Source organism: Lissotriton helveticus, chromosome 1_1 (assembly GCF_964261635.1).
Source record: "Lissotriton helveticus chromosome 1_1, aLisHel1.1, whole genome shotgun sequence".
NCBI classification, from domain to species: domain Eukaryota; kingdom Metazoa; phylum Chordata; class Amphibia; order Caudata; family Salamandridae; genus Lissotriton; species Lissotriton helveticus.
This window is the reverse complement of record NC_136057.1, coordinates 712,319,740-712,342,499: the sequence shown is the minus strand read 5'-3', so window position 1 is coordinate 712,342,499 and position 22,760 is coordinate 712,319,740. Positions and strand designations below refer to the sequence as shown.

Sequence of the window (22,760 nt, the reverse complement as noted above, 5' to 3'; positions counted from 1 at the left end):
GCTTGTGCCAAGCTACCTAGAGGGTGAGCAGGGGTTATCTCAGAGGGTTTCCTCCTTACCCTGACTAGAAGCAAGGGTCCCTATTTGGACAGTTTTACCTACCTCTGCCATCTAGAGACCCCCAGTTCTAACAGAACACTTATAAGAAGGTAAAGTTTTTACACAGAATATATAATTGTCTAAATAGGATGAGAAGAATTTATAATAGTTGAAATAGGTACATGCTCTAATCGGCTAAGCACAAGTCTTTAATGTTGAATTATTCATTGCTGCCAATCCATGCATATATACAAGGGAGTGTGACTTCTAGGCTCGGACTTCCGAATACATTTTATAATTTAACATTGAAATGAAAATATTTTTCAATTATGCATTATCATCACATGCTTGTTTATACTGGTTTCTCATTATACATAAAGAGTTTCAATTAGCTAACAGTATAACCATGTACCTTAACAAATAGTAGGGTTGGTAGACCAGTTTAGGTGACTTACACAAGCAGCATGATTAAGAATATAAGAAAGAGAAAGATCAATTACATTACAACATCTGAAAGAACTCATGAGGAAATGTTATCATAATGTACTACAAGACGTTGACTCAAACTTAAAAGATACCCACAACTGAAATCTGTCATCACAGATCCTTTCAATCAGCAGGAAGATAGGTGATTTGAAGATGATCTATGATTTTAAGATTTTTAATGGGAAAATCTGCATATACGCTTTCACAATAAATAAAGATTTACAGTACTTTTGAGAGGGTGTGTGGCTCATACGATTTTCTTGCAAAGCCTCAATTTGAATTTATTTTTTTAAGTTTTAGGATGCCAGAATAGATAGTGGACCGTTTTTCAAATAATGGCACATTTAGTGATACAATTGATCAACATATCAAGTAAGGATCAATCTGCGGGATCTCTCTCCACAATCTGTTGTTTAAAAGCACTGAAGTATAATCATGTGCCCAGACTACTAGTGCCTTTTTTGCAATCACGGTGGTGGCAGGTAACATGAGGAGATTATTAAAAGGAATATGGGCCTCTAGGGGAAAAAGGAAAAGCCTTTAAACCCTGATTGCTAATAAGGCATATTACTGGGTAGAATGTTTACATTTGAATGAGGTCTTAACACATGTGTGATTGCCACTAATGAAAATAATTGCATTGTGGGAAGCTTAATGAGTTTTGTCCCTACTTACTAACTGGAATGCTTCCATTATGACTTGAAATAAAGACCAGGTTGAGCTATGTTGTTTACAGTATCCATGAAACCTTTGCTGTTGTCATTAGTACAGTGTGATTAGATTGTTGTTGTATGCAGGTTACCTTTTACAGTACCAGTGCCAAGATCTGCCCTAGTTAAAAGTGCTTAAATTGTTCTTTTTGGCTATAGTCCGATTATCAAGCTAGACGTAAAAAAACACATATATAAGCACAGAATGAGCAAGTTTGCCAATGAATCCAAGGCTTCCTAACCTCATCCCGTTCATCACAACCCCTTGATACTCCATGGGATTCGGTTAACGGATATATATTTGGGCCTGAAATTTAACCTGGGGTAAGTAGGCAGAATATGACACTTTACAACGCACGCGTATTACAACACATTTTTTACATCGCAAAATCCATTACAACGCATGTCATTACAACGCATGTCATTACAATTCATAATCCATTACAATGCAATTACTATTCTAACTTCGCTGGGGCGCTACTTTGGGGAATGCGTTGTAATGGATTATGCGATTTAAAACATTTGTTGTAATGACACGCATTGTAACGCGTGCGTTACAAACGATGTTTCCCAAGTAGGAATGCTTGCAACAAATATGAATTTACCATCAAGCAAAATAGAGACATACATTCAGCTGTGGGAGAAACCTTGTAATTTTGCTGTTGCGGTACCGCACAAACCTTACCTGAGGGATCGCCGCCACTGCCAAGAGTCCAGAGGGTCACGGTAAACGCCGCCACCGGCCAAGAGTCAGCAAAACGCCATTCTTCGCGCCGCCGCCCCGGGACCACAACTCCCGGCAGGCAAAGCGGCGGCGCGCACCGCTGACGCCGGGCCCGCACCAGGAGGTGCATAAAGCAGGCGCAGGGGCCGGCGGAGTGGGGAGCACCGCACAAACCTTACCTGAGGGATCGCCGCCACTGCCAAGAGTCCAGAGGGTCACGGTAAACACCGCCACCGGCCAAGAGTCAGCAAAACGCCATTCTTTGCGCCGCCGCCCCGGGACCACAACTCCCGGCAGGCAAAGCGGTGGCGCGCACCGCTGACACCGCGCCCGCACCAGGAGGTGCATAAAGCAGGCGCAGGGGCCGGCGGAGTGGGGAGCACCGCGCAAACCTTACCTGAGGGATCGCCGCCACTGCCAAGAGTCCAGAGGGTCACGGTAAACGCCGCCACCGGCCAAGAGTCAGCAAAACGCCATTCTTCGCGCCGCCGCCCCGGGACCACAACTCCCGGCAGGCAAAGCGGCGGCGCGCACCGCTGATGCCGCGCCCGCACCAGGAGGTGCATAAAGCAGGCACAGGGGCCAGCTTCGTTGTCAAGCAACATGCAGTGATATGCCTCCAAGAAACATGGTTGGTAGATGGGAAAAATAACCACATCGAGGGATATCAAAGTTTCTTCACGCCAGCTGAACCATCGAGTAGTGGAAGAGCAAAGGGTGGCCTGGCAACTTACATTAATCTGGCTCTCATTTGTAAAATAAACAATCGCCACTTAGGCAATAGGAATATCCAAGTCCTAGAGTTAAAGAGGGGCAAATATACTCTGATTTTGATCAACTTCTATAATGCAGTGAATCAACATGGAGAGTGCAATTTACTACAGTTGTGCGACTTTCTGAGAGCCAATGTGGGGAATTTGCCGCGCCACATATTGATTGCAGGTGACTTTAACACCCATCCATGTGGGAACCCAGGAGTGACGCCCATGGGACATTTGGGGTGTAATAGCCAGGAAGGCTTTCACTTTGATCACTCTCGGCGAGGAACCCAACTTAACACCTTGATGAACGAAAACAATCTAGTGGCAGCCATGTCTGTGATGGCGGAGCATACACTTTTTCACGTCCCTACGTATAAAGGCAACATAAACGGATCATACATAGATCATATCCTATTATCTGCTGACTTTGCCAACTTTGCCTCAGATTTTTGTATTCAAATGAATATTCATAGCGATCATAACCCAATCTCTATTAAACTGGGTGGAGGCATCCTTGAAATGCGAAAGCAACGCAAAGGCCTTGGGTCTTTAAAGTGTATAAACGGAAAGCGTCGCTTGAAATGGACATTGGTGAACCATGATAGCCTGTACGTCTCAATTAATAACCTATGTAGTTCTGATCTTTCACTTTGTTTATCACCTACATCATCCCCTCTACAAACCCTGTCTGCATTTGATGGGGTTGTATCAACAGTAGGGTTTTTGTTAATGGTGCCAGCAAATGGGCATGCTGGCAGTAATCCAAAATGGTTTGATCACTCCTGTTCTAAAGCTAGTCGAGACCTTAAGCCTGCCCTAAAAACTAGACCCAGAGATCCGGCCTGTATTAAGGTTATGCGCGCCAATTATAATAAATCACTTGCGACACAAAAAAAGAGGTAAAGGCAAGTACTTGGGAGTCCCTTCTGGATCCCAAAATTTTGGGTAATAGTGCCAAGTTCTGGGATATTATTAATAAACCCTTGTTTGACCATCCAAGTAATACCGTTCTTGGCACAAATATCCCAGAGGAGGATTGGGTCACCTATTTTAGTACCATTTTTAAAAGCAACGAGCCACAAGCTGAGCATAGTTTTGTCACTCCTAAGGAGAATTTTTTGCATTTTTCAATTAATGAGGTTGAAAAAGGAATTCAAGGCTTAACCTGTAATAAGGCCCCAGGGCCTGATGGCCTTCCCCCAGATCTTTTTAAATCTTGTCCATCACTATGGGCTCCTGTTCTCACCGCTGTAGTGAACGCAGCAGCGGCCTTTAGTTGCCCAAAGTCGTGGGGGATCTCCACCATAATACCTGTGTTTAAAAAAGTGACCGTAATAGCCCCCACTGCTACAGACCAATATCCTTAATTAATTCTGTAGTGAAAGTAGTGGGGGTGTAATTTTAAACAGGCTAACAGCATGGGCAGATGAAAATAATATAATTTCCCCGGTTCAATACGGCTTCAGGCCTGGTCACTCAACAGTTACCCAGTGTCTGAACCTGTATATGATTATAGGAAAATACACTATGGCCCGGCAAGGTACAATTCACATGGCATTCATGGACCTATCGTCGGCTTTCGATTGTGTAGACCGTGGTAGGCTATGGGATGCCATGGTAAAAATGGGAGTGGAGCAGAGTTTGATTAACTTGTTAGCCGACATGCATTCCGACACAAGAGCAAATGTCCGTTACACACAAGACCTAAAAGTAACGAGGGACTTTGGAATTCATCGGGGCGTCCGACAAGGGTGTATCTTAGCTCCATTCCTCTTCAATTTATACATCAACGACTTGGAAGAGCATCTTTTAAGTACAGGAGCAGATTGCCCCTATGTCGGACGGAAAGGCCTACCGGTCCTGCTTTATGCAGATGACGCAGTCTTGATATCCAGGACTGCAATTGGCCTGCAAACTCTGTTAAACTCTTTCCACGCCTTTATGAAGTCCTGGGACCTGAGTATAAATAACTCAAAATCATATGTCATGAAGGTAGGCCAAGAAAAAAAAAAGCCAAATTCTTTTAACGTCAACGTCGAAAAAATACCTGTAGCTAAAACATTTTCGTACCTTGGTGTCCTCTTTGACTATCAATTAAATTGGGGACCTGCAGTAGAGAGGAAAACGGGCGAGATAACCAGATCAAATGCAGCAATACTTGACTTTGCAAGCAAAATGGGTAACCGTCCAGTGGCCGCACTGCTTCAACTTTACCAAGCCAAGAGTATTGCTATTGCATGTTATGGAAGCAAGTTATGGGGGTATGCCTCCCCTGGTGGCCTGGAGGTTGCAGAAAATAGTTTTTTAAAACGGATCTTGAGGGTCCCAAGGGGAACAGATTTTTCAGTGCATGAAGAGCTGGGCATGCCATATTTATGCGACAGGATAGCCATAAATCCTTTACTTTGTTGGCTAAACTGTTGGCTAAATACTGATATACCCCTCACACAACAAATCTTGCAAGAAGCTTTAACATGGGATAACAGGTTCAAAGTCCCTTGGATTAAATACATCAGCAACTGTTTCTCTGAATTAGGGCGCCCCGATCTTTTTGTAACCCCAACGTCTATAACTAAATCTGATGTTATCTTTGTGAAAAAGACTTTTACTACATCTAGGTATCTAGCCCGGGAGGAGGGCGAACTAATGAAAGACAGTGTTCGGAAATATGTGCTATTAAAAACATCTTCGTGCATGGAACCGTACCTGTCATGGCCCTTTGTCAGGTTATGATCGCTTTTTGCTGACGAGGTTTCGCCTAGATATATTCCATCTTTTATTAGCCGTACCTAGGGGGGCCCATCGTGGCCAAGTGCTGCCAGCTTGCGGCTGCGACGAAAAGTCTCCGCAAGACCTGGCACACTTTCTTTTCATCTGCCCCTTTTACACTGTACCCCGGAGGCTATATCTAAAACCATGCCTCAAACAGCTGAATTTTGCACAAATCAAACCAGCACTTTACTACCTTCAACTTTTAAGCTGTGATTGCACTTAATTTGTATGCAGCTTTTTAAAATTAGCACTTAAATTCAGGAAAAGTATGGAGGGGTAATTGTGCTGTTGATAGATATATTTTTAATTAATATAACCTATATTTTTTAATGTCTATACTGCTTGTGACTTTGTACTAGATGTTGCTTTTAATAATGTTTGGATTTTATGTGTTAATGTATGTTTATGAAATGCACTTTTATGGTTGTTACTATGAATAACCGAATAAAGTTATTTGATCTGATCTGATCTGTTGCGGTAGATAGTACTGTTCGATTTGGTAGCAATAAGGTACTCTTCCTATTCTCTCACACCCCAGGTTATTACTGTAATAAATACTAAAGAAAAAGCTGGACAGCATTTTGTGGAGAGACAGGATTCTTAACTTAGCCTTGCTGAACTACATCTGTGGTTGGGTTACAGCTACCGATCCATTGAATTTTTTTAAATATAGTTTTCTTCTAAGTATGAAAAGAAAGGCCACCGTGGACAGAAAACAAGAGAGACCTTCTCAACACCCTAAGGTACTATAAACAGATAGGGAGAGCGCTGCAACAAAGAAACTCATTTTGTTGTCAAATAACAATATTTCTACTTAGGTTCAGTAATCTAAACTCAAAATAATGTAAGCTAGGATGTTAAAATAGAACATACACATCAGTCTGAGCATTTCATGGGAAAGAGAGTTGAAATAAACATCAGAATGGCTAATATTCATTGAGGTATTAAAAAGGTGACCCATCTGAATGCAGCATTTGTGTCATGTATCATGAGAGAGTGGATCTCATTTTTTGGGAATGGGTTTAAATTGTGTGGAAGTGGTTCCCACTTTGTTTCATTTTATATATAGGGTACTGAGCGAAATATAGCCTTACATCTTTGAATTAATGATTATTCCCAGCACCAATCATTCATTGAATGTAAGCGTTGACCTTCACCATGTAGAGTGATCCCCTGCCTTTCAGTTAAGCTTGTGCTATGAAAATACCACATACCTATATTCATACAAAATGTTACCTTTTAAGAAAGCCAGACATCTGGAATGGACCTGATAGACCTGTTCTCGCATGAAACATGAAACCAAAATGGTGCCATCAATTTATGAGAAGGGCCACATGTAATGGAGTGGCTGTCTTTAATTACAGATCAACTTACAAAAGTAACAGAGTAGATGTCTTCAGTACAATATGAGAGTCATTGTTGGGTGTATTGGATTTTTAAAGTGCTCCGCTGTCACTTGGTCTCATATGAATGAAGCCAAAAGAAATGGATAGGGCAATTATCACAACAGAAATTGGTTTTGTGCATTTTCGCGTTTCTTTCCATTTTGATCTGGTGCCATTTGGTTAAGAAAATCTCTACCTCAAGGTTAAAACCTCTTATGCACACACTTTCTCTGCCCAAAGGCACAAGATTTGGGGGAGAAAGAGGCTGGAGGGGGACAACAATAGGACACATCTAATGACAAATGGAACAGGTCACTTGTTGTAATAGCGATGTGCATTGTGTTGATTATATTGATGAATCTGATGAAGTGTTAACCAAAGGAAAGAAAAGGTAATGGTAAGGCTTGTAGAGAAAGGAATAACTTCTTAAATGCATTAAATCTGTCAGTTACCAATTTATGGAAGTGGTTTGTTCCTCGCTATAAAATAAATTAAAAGAGCGAATATTAAAAAACAATATATGCTGTATAAATGTGAACTTATATATAGTTAATTTTATTCTGTTACTGACTTCTTCTCCCTATCTTGTCTTCTTTCAGAAAGTGCAAGTTGTTGTGACTGTTTTAGACTATGACAAGATTGGAAAGAACGACGCCATTGGCAAAGTGTTTGTGGGCTACAATAGTACTGGCGCAGAGCTGCGGCACTGGTCAGACATGCTGGCCAACCCAAGGCGACCCATTGCCCAGTGGCATACCTTACAGACGGAGGAGGAGGTAGACGGGATGCTTAGTGTCAAGAAATAAGGAAAGAAGCCTTTTTCATCTGTCCACATAGTACTCTTTAGCCAATATATGTAAATACCTCAGTGAAATCGGTCCTTTCATTTTTATTACTCCTGTATCTCTCAGACAGATCAGTGATACTTAAAATCCTTACTTAATTTAGCAAAACTAGTCAACAGTAAATAGCCCTCTCGACTAAGTTACTTCCTCATGGTCCTGCCATCCAAATCTTCGTTTAAGCAATATGATGTGTAGATAGAGCATGACTGGAATTATTTATTGTATCACTCCTTTGTACATACCAGTAAGCTGATAATTTATTTTCAGTATGTGTATTTGTATGTTGTAAGCGTTTCCTAATATGTGCATACCTAGGTGTTTTTAATAAGATGTTCTATTTTAAACTATGTAAATTGACTGAGATATAGGAGACTTGTTATAATATTACAGGATAAATATTGTGTTCGTCGGCATTCCAGGAAAAATTCCAACTTGTACGGCACTAGTAGAGCTGCACTGATAAGTTAAAGAACAATTTAAATCTATGTTTTTACTGGGACCATTGAAATGGCCAGTTAGGCTTGTGTTGCACCCTTTTTTGTAGGGGGAACAAACGCCAGTGGTGTATGGCTCTTATTGAGGGCAAACTTACATGATCTGAGAAGCACCACAACGCACGTCAATGTAATGTAGCCACAAATCAGTATATTGTGTTTCTGTATATATTCAAAAAAGGGAATTTTGTGGCTCCACATTTGAATGTGAGAAAGCACCTGAGTAATACAGCCAGGGCTGCTGACTGCCAACAAAGGCAAATAGAGAAACAATGGCGCCATCTTGCTTAGACAATAAATAAACTTTTGCGGGTGTCGAGGAAGAAGTCAGGTAGAGGAGGAAAGCAAAAGTTGATTTTTTTCCTCCATTATTTATTCTGCACTTGTGAAAAGCTACAACTGCCCATCAAAGTGTAGATTTTGTGGGCATCCTTATTGGACAGAATGTGCGCCTATTAAAGTCAATTTGTGATTTCATGTTCTATATTTTTTGTGACTTTGCATTGAGCTTGTTGCAAACAAATGTTTTGTTACCGCAATTAAGTTTCAAAGGACTGTGTGCACTTATTACACAAACTAGTTGTTCATGGCAAAAGGGGACGTATTGTAACTACACCAGAAAAGAAACTTATTTAGCCATAATACTTAATGCACTTCAAGGAAGCCAAAACAGCTAGTGACCTTTTTATATTCTATGTGTATCTCATGAGTTCTAATTTGTCCTTTAAACTACAAAAAGGGTCAAAAACAAAGAACACGTTCTGTCAAACTGGAGCACCCTCGTGTGTACACTAGATGATCAATCTAGGAGGAGATTTTAAATGTTTCAATGTTATGTTGTAGTAAATGGCACTATTAGATAAAAACTATTAGTCATTCCATAAGCGTCTGAAAGGACGACTCTGTGTATCACTGTGACTGCCGTGTGTGCTTAGAGACGTAGTTTTCTCAGTGGATAGCAATCAATTTATTCTGTAGCGATATTGTATACTACTACCATTCCCTTCTACCGCACTGCCGAGGAGGAGCATAGCACAAGCAGTTCTATTATAACGATGGACCAATTCAGAACTGGGGAGCTATGTTAGAGCATGGGGGTAATTTAGGGTGGGTTGACCACACAGCGTTTTGTCGAGCACTGTGCAATATTTGTTCATGGACAAAAATATCCTTTTAAAATACAGTCTTTCCTTCCTCTTTGTGCATCTAGTGGAGCCTCATTGCTCATCTGAAGCCTCCCCCTTCGGAGACTTGCATTTTAATGACTGTGAATGAGGGAGGTTCAAATAATTTGAAGTAAAGACTTTTCAACTGCACAGAAAAACAGCACAACAAATTGGCTAACTAGGGCTGGGAAAGTTGGTGTTTAGGCTTTGTATTTTATTTTACCCTTTTATAACTTTAGAAATACAATTTCGTAGGAAACATCATCATCGAAAATCATTTGAATAGTGGCAGAAATATTTTTATGTTCTACCATGGCAATCTAAGAGGTGACAGGCACTAATTTGATAATTTTGTCAGGATTGTTGGTTACTCCGTAATTATTTAAAGACTTTAAAAATCACTGGTTTTGCACGTTTTTCTGTTCTTCTGCCCCATAGAATCTTCAGCAAGAGTGAAAGCACTTTTGTGTCGTCACTTGCACCATGGTATATCTTCAGCATATTCAGCTGTGTTAAGGATATAGGTCGATGCAAAAGTACTACTAGTTGCCCTTGTCAAATATCCCCAAAAAATGAAAAGGGAACTAATAAGTACCAAATGCTAAAATACATCACTTTGAATTTAGTTTTGAGGTAAGCCTTCACTAAAGATTTTCAAGGCCCCAGACCATCGAGAAAAACACCAGATGTATCAAAATAAAATTCCATCTATCCAGCCTGGGCGTACTTAGTATTCACAAATACCAGTCCTAGTAAATTACAATCCCTGGTGCACTACCAGACTGAATGTCTCCACAGAAGTAGAAGCCAGTGGAACATAGTCTGCGCCCACCAAGCCTACTCTGTGGCCAAAAAAACATTTCATCTCAAAGAAGCCACACGTACCTTTCTGACAAAGCTGTGTGAAGTATTCGAATCTGATGCTGTAGAAATCCTAGTTGCCTTTGTGTATACTTACTGCCTGCTTGAGTGTTTCTATGTATGGGTTTTCTCTGTATCTTGTAAAAATGTTTGGGTAATTTCTCCTGCCATATTGCTCGTGGCCCGCGAGCCGACAAAGTTAGCTGTGTGAACATTCATTTCTGATGAAGTGATTAACATTTTGTTTCACTATGTGTAGTAAATTTCACAGTAGGGTTTTATGATTGTTGTTAAATAAATTGACATATTACACAAATATTCAATAAAAATCTTTTATTTCCTGTTGATGTCTCTGTGTCTCAGTTATTTTCAGGTTTAGGTCTAACAATTTGTCCATCTCATCCTCCGGTTCAAATGGTACATCCCCTCAACTGTTGGGTGATCCTCCACCACTGGATGCCCTCTGATATTTATAAAGGTAGAATATCTCCACAGGTGCAAGATCGCAGAACACAACTTTTATAGACAAATGACCATGCTTCTAAGCAACAATGATCAAAGAGTACATTTTCCATGCTTAACAGCAACATTTACTGTTTGTTTTCAATCAGCCAAAATGGAAACATAGTAGTACATTTGCATGAGAAACACCACATAAATACAACACTTCTACAGTGTAAAACACTGGAAATGGTGCGCCAATAAAAACAAAGCACCTAGTATACAAAACAATATTGCCCCTTTAGGACCTGTGTCTAGAACCTTAAAAGCATGCACTATTCCTTTATGTCTAGCAGGCTGACAGGCAATTTCTATTGCTTTATTGTAAATCATTTTTGGCTATTTACACAAATGTTTTTCGTTTGGTTGTGGGGTTGTCATAATTTGATAACTTTGTATTTTGTCTGTATTTTTGCATCATTTTCTGAGAAAAAACATCTGGTTCTCCTGATTCTTATTGGCATTCTTTCACATCGCTCTTCTTTCTGACAAATATGCAGCTGATAATTGCCCAGCTGGGGGGAGGGAGATATTAAGTAATGACTACCACTATGTTTGTGTGGTGTGTCTTCCTGAGTCTCACTGCAATCTATCAAGGACTGTGAACAGTTTCAGACAGTGTCCTATATGGAGCTCAAAGATAGGGGGGGGGGGTTCACCTCAGTAATTAAGGGAGAAATTGGGTTCAGAAAGTCACCATTCGTGTCCATTTCAGCTATAGTGAGGCAAGGCAATCATTCCTCACTCTCTACTTCCCAGGATGCCACTCCTGAAACGTCTGAAGGTGTGTGAATAAAAAATCATTGTCACTGCACACCAGCTCCTGTCAACTTCAAGGCTGTGAATGTTGGCGTAATCAATGTCAAGGAATAGTAGTTCAACATCGAAGAGAAGAAGATCGAAGTCAAGACATTTGGGGCCTCATTTATGAGGCCGTGCGTCACTTTTACGCTGCCGGTGCGTCACTTTTTGTGACGCACCAGCAGCGTAAAAAATTTGCCTTGTTGCACCATATTTACAAAGTGACGCATCTAGGTAGATGCTCATTGCACCATCAGGATTCAAGCAAGCCGGGCCGACGACGCCTGAAATGGCAGAAACCGGTCCCCGGAAGCTTGTTTCCTTCCCAGTATAAGAATTGGCTTGGTAGTTTGGTTTGCCCTGTTCCCATCATGCACTGGGACAGGAACAGACTAATTTGCATATAGCCAAGTTCTGAGCTGGGATGGTGCAGTGAGCTAAAAAACGGTGATGGATCAAGCCCTGATCTTTGGACTGGGTAAGAGTGGTCTGCTTAATTCAGGCACTCTGTTCATCACCACCCCCTTTTCTGAATCATTTTGTCCACCATAAGCGTGGAAGGGTATACTCAGATGTGAGTCCCTTGCTCATTGCACCATCAGGATTCAAGCAAGCCGGGCCGACGACGCCTGAAATGGCAGAAACCGGTCCCCGGAAGCTTGTTTCCTTCCCAGTATAAGAATTGGCTTGGTAGTTTGGTTTGCCCTGTTCCCATCATGCACTGGGACAGGAACAGACTAATTTGCATATAGCCAAGTTCTGAGCTGGGATGGTGCAGTGAGCTAAAAAACGGTGATGGATCAAGCCCTGATCTTTGGACTGGGTAAGAGTGGTCTGCCTAATTCAGGCACTCTGTTCATCACCACCCCCTTTTCTGAATCACTTTGTAAACCCCTGCGCTACATTATACCTACGCCAGATATAATGTATGCAGGGGGGGGCGTTCCGACGCAAGACAGGGGCATAGAAGTGACGCAGTGATATCTATAAGATTTCAGTGCGCCACTTCTAGGATACAAATGCGTCAATTTCTAAGACTGACGCAGGCCCTTTCACATGGGGCTTGCCCCATGTGAAAGGACACATTGCTGGAGTTACGTCACTTTTGTGACACACTCCAGCAATGCGTCACTTTTGCGCCATACAGATACGTCAGAAATACTGATGTATCTGTATCTCCTTGCGCCATGATGCGTCATACTGTAAATATGACGCATCATTGGTCTCACAAGGAGGGTGCAGTGAAAAGTGACGCATCGCATTTTTCACGCAGCGATGCGTCTCTTTTCATAAATGAGGCCCTTGGTGTTGAGACATAAACAGATGTCAACAGGTACAGAGATTTCTGGGTCGGCGTTAATGCTCCTATCACCATCAAGGTATATTGTGACATTGGAAGGCTCTCCTTTCACGTTTTCTTAGATTTTGGCTACAATTGGTATGTCATCCACCCAGAAGCCCAGTAAGAGAGCTGGTCCCTTATCAGCTTCTCTGCCAGAGTCCCCTCCTGTGGTGGTGCCAGTCTTGTAGGGCAGATGAAGATCAACTACACTCTCCTGCAGCACTAAACTCTCTGCAGAGTCCAACTTCCTCAACTTGCTTCCTCGAAAGTACTTGAGAATGTTCTGGTACTGCACCAGCAGGATGACAGGACATCACAACCAGCACACAGCTTAACTTCTAGATAAGCTCTCCATCTCTGGTGGCTCTTGGCATAGCCACATCTATGATACCATCAGATTGCAGACTAAGATGTGGAAAAATAAAATAAAAACAAGGTAGTAGGTATTTTCCATTCCCAGGATGTTGAACAGCATCCTTGTATCGATCAGGACCACACAAAAGCTGCTCTAACTTCTGAAAGAATTAAAAGAAAATGCCTTTAAAGAAAACTATATCACAATGCACTATCGTCAAAATAAAAGCCCATCCCTCTGCCCCTGCCTCCTGTACTCAAACAAGCCTAATGAGAAAAAACTCAGTTGCTCCTTATCTGCAGGGAGGGAGGAAATCTGAAGGAGAAGGACTAGGAGTAATGATATTACCGGCAAGTAATAGAACCATTACCTCTGCGTCACTCCCTTGCCTTCCCTAAAAAAGTATGAGACATTGCAAGCAAATAGATGGACAACTGAGTGGCAAAATGACAGAAATCCAATTTATTGTATCACAACAACACAGAACTGCTCCATTAATTTCATAGAGGACAGAACTTTGCAATTAAGAACATAATCAAGCCAGTCCAACTCAGCAATCCTATAATTTCTAACAAAAGTGAAAGGAGTAGCCCATGTATCTGCCCTACAAATCTCCTGAATTAAAGCAGCCTATAATTCAGCCATCGCAGTAGCCATGCTTTGCGTAAATTTTCTCTGAATTCTGCAGGGAGGAATAATCTCATACGCCAGCATGTAGCTTGCTTTTCCCTTGCCAGCCCAAAATTAACAAACAAAGATTCCCCCTTCTGAAAGTTTCCTACCTTTTGCAAATACACAAGACGAGATCTCCTAACATCTAGGCAATGCTACCTGCAATCCTCCTCTGAGGATGGAGAAGGACAAAATTCCGGAAGACCCATCTCCTACTGAGAATCAAAAAAGGTATTAATTGTGGGAGTAAAAGAAGGAACTGGGATCAAAACTATCCTATCCTGGAAAAGTTTACTGAATGGCTATCTTAAAGACAAAGCACCCAGTTCCCTTGTCATCTAGCAGATATTAATGCCACCAAAAAACATCTTCAAATCCACCTGATCAGCAGCTCAAATGGTAAGACAGCTAAGGCATCTATTACCAACACAAACTAAAGATTCCAGTTTGGAAAATGATGTGAAGGCTTAGGAAAGTGATTCAACAAATCCTGAAAAACTCTGGCCATAAGTCTCTCCTCATCCTTACAATTTCGCCACGAGCCCCGGAAAGCCCAAATAGCTGCCCCTTGAAACCTCAATGTTGAAAAAGTCAAACCCAAGCTAGAACCATCCTGCAGGAGATGCATAACTAGAAAGAGACTAACTGATGTAGGATCAAATCCCGTCTTCAACACCAGCCAGAAAAAGCTCTCCAATGTCTAGCATATGTGTAGAAAATACAAGATCCATATGACACCTATTCAGTAAACGCTGTAGGGTCTTACCCAGCCTGGGTACTTGCAAAGACTATGCCACACACGGAGTTTAGTATTACACGCCTTTATTCTTCTGCATGCAACTATGAAACCAAGATTCTAAACCAGGCTTCATTGCATTCCACTCTAACACCTATGTCCTATCCAAAAGTGATCCGTCGTTGCTAACTCGCAAGACACTACATCCCCCCCTCTGTTAAATGAAAAATTACAGTTTTTCCAAAATGTATCCATATACACACTTACATTTCTTTAATCAATATTTTTGGTGCCTCAATTGTTCAACCCAATCTTGTAATTGGGAACTGGGAATTGTATCCATCAATGTACAGGATCTGTGTTGATAGTGAAAAGGCGACAGCAGTCACTGGTGCATCAGACCAAGTCTTTCTGTCAACATGTGGATCTGATGAATGAGTTAAATGCAGAAACTGAGAAGAGTCTCTGGCAGTAAACTTCCCAGGGCACTGGGCTTTCACCATGTGTCCCTTTGTGGACACCACTTGAAAAGGTTCTGCATCAAATGGAGCACCAGATTTTGTTTTCCGCATATGGAGCATTCAAGTTGTTTGCATGTCATCTCTTGTCAGTATACGCTTTCATCTTTTGTTTCTGAAACAATCCCTTCTTAATATTTGCATTCTTGTTTTTCTCTCTCTTATTGATCCACTGAGGAATCTTGGTTGTCATTGCTCACCCAAATATCAATTTCACAGAACTTTTAACTATGATTGAGTGAGGTTTTGAAAAAAATGCTCTCAAAGTAGAATTTAACACAGTTTTCAGTTAAGCTTTTCAAGAGTAGTACGCTGCACTGCTTTCTATAGCGTACTCAAAAAATGCTCAACTAGTTTTTTGGCCTGCGGCCACAGAGGTGACCTCTCCTGGTGCCTTGTACTCAGTTGCTCCAAGAAAACTTTAAACTCATGACTGTTAAATTGTGGGCCATTGTCAGATTTCAACACGACTGGAACACCCCATGTCGCAAAGTTGCCATCTAGTTATTCATTTACTCGATCTTGAGTGGTAGATAAAAATCCTCAATTAAGAGGAATCATGAGTATTCATCCACAATCACCCTCAGATGATGTCCACTGTCAAGTGGACTGAAAAAGGAAAACGTGAATGGCTACTCTTTACCAGGCATGCTATGGGAGTTCTGACATGTTGAAGGTGTGTTGAGTAACTTTAGTAGAAAGACAATTGAACAATGACAGGCCTTTAGTTCCTTCTTAACCCGCTCATCAAGATACAGAAACCAGACTCGGTCTCGAAGAGTTCGATTTGTGGCAACAATTTCACAATGTCCTTTGTGGACCACTTCAACCATTTCCTGCCTCAAACTCTCTGGAATCAGGATTCTCAGCTCTGAGTTTTGGACAGTTCATCTTTGACATTTTTATATTTCTGATTCATATTCTGTTGCTTTGCTTATGCCACAATATGCATTTGATCATTTGGGTGTCTGCTGTGCTGTGCAAGGATGGCACCTATCCGGACCGGGCTAGCATCGACAACAACCTCTGTTTGAAGCTGCTTGAAGCTCTGGATTGAAATACACCATTTCAGTAGCATTCTCAATGGATTTTTTGATTTTTTTTAAAAGGTTTCTCACAGCCATGTGACCAATGAAATGAAACATTCTTCTTTGTCAGCTCTGTCAATGGCCCACTTACAGTGGCAAAGTTTTGTATATATCTGGAACAGTTGCTGCCCATGCAAAGAAATGAATGCACCTTTGAAACATCTTGTGGGGAATCAGCATTTGACTGCTCTTCTACTTTGGCATGATCGGGTGTCATACCTCCATCAGAAAAGATATAGCCACAGAATTTTAACTTTGTCTTGTGGAATTCACATTTTTCTGCATTCAAAGTCAAACCTGCATTTGCAAGTAAACAACATACTTGTGTGAGAGCCTTATTGTGCAATTTTTGTGCAGCTCCAAAAAACGAATATGTTCTCACTATAATTGAAAACATTCATGACACACAATATGATATGCCGAATTACGTCTTGAAAAAATTCTGCATCCGATGACGCACCAAAAGGTAGGGCATGATTATAACTTTGGAGTTCTTTGGACCACCAGTGCGTCGGTTTCAGATTCAGATTCAGATGATAAAGAACTAGGAGGGCGAAGGACTAGGAATATTTCCATTCCAAGTAAGTCATTAACAGACCACAAACTAGATACTGATCATATCACTCGATGAGTTTGTTTTTCTTTGACTCTGTATGACACAGTGCTGCCTTTTGGCTAGGTTCACACCATAGAAATACTACATGCATACCTACTTAGAGAGGATCGTCACTAAGACTCAAAAGAAAAACTAACATCTGGGCACTCCAGGGAGGAAAAAACAGAGTATGTCTCCCAACACAGAAATAGGTTTGTGTCACACAGTTCAAGGAGAAGTCACTGGTGCAGAACTCCTCCTTATTTAAGTCCTTCATCATCTTGTTTCAGTAGCAGAGAGTTTTCACCAGCTTCGCTACCCTCAAGGATTGCTCAAGTGGATGATCTTGTCACCTTCCACAACCTTTCTAACATGGTGCCAAAGAAGTTCCATTTACAAATTTCAACTCCAGAAGTCAATACTCTATTATCTTTGAGATGATCCAGATGAAGTGACAAGCTCATCCTATTGTTCCACTACTTCCATCACAAATCCATTCGTACTCCATTCATTCAAGGGGTGACTGGAAAAGAAGCTCGGTGCTATGGCTTTATGCCCAAAATGTCTGATGGAATTGATGTCGGCTGATGCCTTAGTTGGGGTGGGGAAAAAAATCAATGTATTAGGAGCAATATCGCTGAATATTTCTGAGGAGGAGAAAAGAAGATGAGATGCCTTTGGTAAGAAGATCTCTGAAACATTATTAAAACAGGATGGGGCTGCTCATACAGACACGCTGACTGAGCAAGGAGTGTGGTTGTCATGAAAAAAGGATTTGATTTCATTGGAGCTGAGAGTGAATTATCTTGTTCTTAAACATTTCTGCCAGTGATCAAAGGCCCTTATCTTCTTCAGACTGACAACATATCAACTATGTATTATCTTAATAAACAAGGGGTTACAAAGCCCACAGTCCTCTTTAGGAGGCTCAGAGTATTTGATACTGGGTGATTGTGGGAGGAATATCCCTTACCTTACTGCAATGCATCTCTTAGGGCTACAAAATGCCATAGCAGATGAGATGATTCATCGTTCGTTGGAGATGCATGGCTGGCTGCTAAATGATGAAGTTTCGACAGATGAATTCTCCGGCTAGGGGCAGCAAAAAATATGGGGGCATATTAGCAACAAATAGCGATAATTATCGCTAAATGCCCTTTTAGCAACATTTATCTCTGAAGCGATAAAATATCCGGTGATAACGGCTCAATGCATGAATTTCGCTGGAACCTCCCATTTGATATACAGGTTAAGTCATGGTCTGAGCAGGTGTTAGGTTCTGGCAATAATCACGCTTAGTGCAACTTTTTTAATCACTTCGCCTGCCTTGCTAATAGACGATAGCTGTGTTAGCGACTGCTTTCAGTCGCTGACAGGTTGGGTACGCCCACTTTGCATGTCATTAGCTATAAATATCGCTGACATGCAAAGCGGGGCCCAAACCTGTAGCTATCGCCTATAAGCTGTCGCTAACTGCTGTTAGCTACAGCTTGCTAATAGGGCAATAAAAATATCACCGCTTTAGCGGGTAAAAGTCCAACTAAAGCGGCGATAGTGCCCTCGCTAATATGCCCCATGGTTGTTTGCAAGAGACGAAAATATAAAATGTCCAGTTTAGGCAATCAGGTTTCAAGAACCATGGTTATGGGGAATTCCTTTATGATAGCTTCGTTGAAAGGATTGCTATATGCCTTTCCTCTAATACTGCTTCTTCGCAGAGTCATCAACAAATTCAAATTTAGCATTGCCAAAATGATTCTCATTGCACCAGACTTCCCACATCAGTGTTGGTATCTGAACATTCTGTAAACATCCATTCTACCTCACAAGAGACTCCAGAAGCGATCAGATATTCTTTACAGGCTGCCTGACATGATGTTTCACCCCAATCTTCTATCTTCCAGCTTGACTACCTGGCTCCTATCGTCCTGTAAAATGGAATTTGCCTGATTATTGTTTTGCTATTCTAAGGAAGGTGAAGGTCCTTTAATGTATTCAAATGCGAAGCTTCTACATACTCAGGGTCCGATTAACAGAACTAACTTAAGAAAAAATCCTAAACTTACTACCATTTTATATACACAGAAGGCACTTACTCATTTTGGTATTCACAGAAGGCACTTACTCACTGATGAGTAACAGCCTGATTCATGAAGCTAAATTGCACTCGCAAAGGGCAAGATTCTCAGAATCTTGCCTTTTGCGAGTGCAATTTTGGCATTTGGGATTCACAATCCCAAATGCAAAAATCGCTAATGAAGAATTAGCTAATATGCGAGAATTAGCATTTAAGGAATCTCTATTAGAGATTCCTTAAATGCTATTCATGACACTTTCAAAAATTGCGATTTTGCAAATGTGGGCCGCTATTTACCGAGAGGTCAGACCTCTCGGTAAATAGCAAAAACTTAAAAAAATGCTTTTAAAAGCATTTTTCTAAGTTGCATGTTGCACACACACATGTCCTTTGGACATGTGTGTGCGCAACACCTGTTCAAATGTGCATTTTAGGGGTGCTACAGGGTGTCCTTTGGACACCCCTGGCACCCTTAAAATCGCTATCTTATTTGCGAGTAGCAAATTGCTACTCGCAAATAAGGGATACTCCCCATTCATTCCTATGGGCCTTTTGGCCCATAGGAATGAATGGGGAGTTATTCCTTTTTTTGCGAGTAGCAATTTTCTACTCGCAAATAGAGAACATGTAGGAATCGCTATTTATTTAGCAATTCCTACATGAATACCGTTTTGCGTGTCCTCAATAGCGAGTCGCTATGATTCGCTATTAGGGCCACGCAAAACGGGCCGTACATGAATCAGGCTGATAGTTCCTTCTGTGAATACCAAAATGAGTAAGTGCCCTCTGTGAATACCAAAATGAGTAAGTGCCTTCTGTGAATACCAAAATTCTAGTAAGTTTAGGATTTTGTCTTAAGTTAGTTCTGTGAATCAGGCCCAGTGTATCTATGTCAGGAACATCAGCACAGTATGCATTACTTGTGGTCAGAGTAGAAGACAATTTGTCTTGGGCCAATCAAGGTAGATGGATTAAGGTATTAGGTATATTTATGGTCCCTTACATTTAGTCACTTAAAACATTTATATCTTGAAGATTTATTTCATGTATTTAATATCAAATGCAGATTTAAGTAACATTCTATACTTTTAGGATAAAAGCCAAAATGGTGAGCAGCAGATGTATCCTCCCTAAACCAAGATGTTGTCTGGATAGAGATAGTAACATTCCAAATGAGAACAAACGTGATCTATACTGTGACAATCATCTTTTACTTTTTAGTATCTCAAGGACCTTATCCTAGAGAACCTAGCTTCCTAGTGGCCATTTTTGATTTGCTTGTATCTCATTCACCTTGAAGACTGAATTATGCTACAGTCATCTCTGGATATTCCCTTTTGCGGGAACAGTTGAATTCTTCAATGAATTTGATTGTTGTTGATGTGCCACCATCTGGATTTGTATGCCCTTGAAGAATTCTTCAAAGCCAGTAATGTATCATGCCCTATTCTATTGAACTAATGTTTGCTTTTAACCTTGGAGTCTCCCACTCCTTTTTTAAATTTTGAACCACATATTTGATTCGGTTTTCAAAAGTATTATAAGCTACATTTGATAATATTCAAGGTAGTGAAGGGATTAGGAAGTGAATATATACATCATCATACTGCAGAAACTGGAGGCTTAGAGATGTTTTTCATCCAGTTAAGAGACCTCCTCCTCCATGGGGAATGCTGAAAGTTTTTTTATTTAATTACCTTCCAGTGGTCTCCCTTTTTGCTTTTTTAAAAATGTTTTGTTTTGTGAGAGCCTGTATATTTTAAATGCCTTAACAGTATAGATATGCCTATATCCTCTAATATAAGAATTTTTATTTTACAAATGTCTATTCCACATCTGCCCCTCAAAAACAGATCATGCCCAAACATCTTCATTTATATGTTCTTAAATGTTAAATACCTCTACAATGCACAGCATACAGCTGCCCAATTGTGTATGGGGTCTGACAGGTACTTCTGATATTGTGACTCCCTCACTCTTGCCACCCCCGTTCCTTGCACATAGAATTCTCCACTGGGAGTGTGGAAGATGTAGTGTCTTTTAAAAGCCTTAATTATTAGACATAGCTTCAAATTTCAGTTCAAGCCGCTTACAAACAATTTATAATGGAAGGCTGCTGCCTTTAAAATTGAACTAGACAGTCAAAATACTTTCATTGGCATATTATTGTATCGCCCTCCAAGAACCAAACTCTCCTTTCTCGGTAAGATAGGTCAACTTCTGGAAGCAAAAGCAGGGGAGTCCAATTTCTCCATGTAAATGTTTTTGAGCTTGTAAAGCGCACTGCTACCCGTCCATAGGTCTCCTGCCGCTGTATAACTCTGGGGAACCCTTCCTGGCTTTCCCTGTGGGATGGTCCCTTGCTGGGAGTCCCCAAGGTTGAGCCAGGCATCCCCAGAATTGGTGGGGCCGTTGTGGAGATTAGGCAAGCTAATGCCCAGAGTTGCCGAGTGGAACCCCTGATTAGAGTAAGCACAGAAGCGAGAATTATCGAGTCCGCTGACCAAGGTCCACGACCCTGCCGTGTCAGGAATTGAACCCTAGTCCCAGGCCGACTTCTGCTCTCGGGCCTGCCGCCTCTAACCAGTGAGCCACACTAGGAGACTTTAATTTCCACTTGGAAAATGTTAGGAGACTTTCATTTCCACTTGGAAAATGTCTCTTACTGTGAAACTGTAGTCCTTCTTAACCAAATGACCAGTGCAGGATTCAGACAATTGGTTAAAGGGTCCACACATTCAGCTGGGAACTGTCTAGATGGGATATTTTCAGATCATCCTAATTTAGAATGGACTAGCTAACTTCCCTTAATCTGGTCTGATCACAGACTACAGTGCGATTTTGTTTGAAATCTCTTTGCGATTTAAACTCCCTGTAAAATCCTCAAATAAGGTCACTACTTCTCAAACCTGGAACAAGATAGAGGCTGAGAAATCTAACATTGTGCTCACGCATTCTTCACAAAAAACTTTTTCTGGCTTAGATCTTGCAGTGACCATTCTTGGATAGAATCCACAGGTCAGCAGCTGGCCCTACCAGCCAAAAGCCGCCACTCCAGGCATTCGCCATTGGAACCTTGGTTTAACAACTCATTGAGGGCTCAAAAACAAATCTCCCGTAGACAGGAGAGAAAATGGAGATTAGATGACAACCCCCAGACAAAAACAGATCATAGATTAGCCATTGAAGGGGGATATTCTCAAGAACGTGCGATAACCACTGCAAAATTAACGTAACTCAACTTTCAACATTGCAGTGTATCAAGGGAAAATAACGCCATGTTAACTAAGTATTCACAACACAGAGGCACTGTGTGATAGGCCCCAAACAACGCGTCAAATGTCCACAATAAAGTCAACGTGAATCCAGAAAAATGCGAAACACGAACGCCAAAAAAGCTGGGATAAGGCCAATTGCAAGACAAAAAGCAGTGAAAAGCAGTGGCAGGCCTGCAAATCCCAATCGCCTGGTGGGAAAATGCACCAAAGTAACGCACCAAAAACAATTAAAAGTGCGAAGCAGCATGGATGCACCCTGACCAAGTGCAGAGGTGAACGCGAACCCCACAAACCCCATAGACCACCAGCAAGGAACAACGGGGTCGGGGAAGGCCAAGGAGAAGAGGGAGAGGAAGACAAGGTGCAGTCCGGAGGCAAACCAGATCAGCGTCACGGAGGTGACAGGACACTACAATCAACTGACCCACAATTGGACTACCGTGAATGCAGTCAGAGTGTCGAGGAGGTCAAGAGGTGCTAGCATGATGTGAAAACCAAACCAAGGACAAACCCGCTGCCAACATGAAGGCAGCAATGGCGACAGGAGGTGGGAG

The 22,760-nt window shown here is 41.4% G+C and overlaps 1 protein-coding gene across 3 annotated transcripts in view; it reads left to right on the top strand.

Annotated features, from left to right (window-relative positions):
* SYT1 (synaptotagmin 1) overlaps nt 1-10,588 on the top strand; it is a 1,132,258-nt gene extending 1,121,670 nt beyond the window's left edge. For all 3 annotated transcript variants that reach the window (XM_078674249.1, XM_078674248.1, XM_078674247.1), the window contains exon 9: nt 7,477-10,588. In XM_078674249.1, coding sequence (XP_078530375.1) covers nt 7,477-7,683 — 207 coding nt within the window. In that variant the 3' untranslated portion in view covers nt 7,684-10,588. The remainder of the gene's footprint in view (nt 1-7,476) is intronic.
* The last annotated feature ends 12,172 nt before the right edge of the window (nt 10,589-22,760 follow it).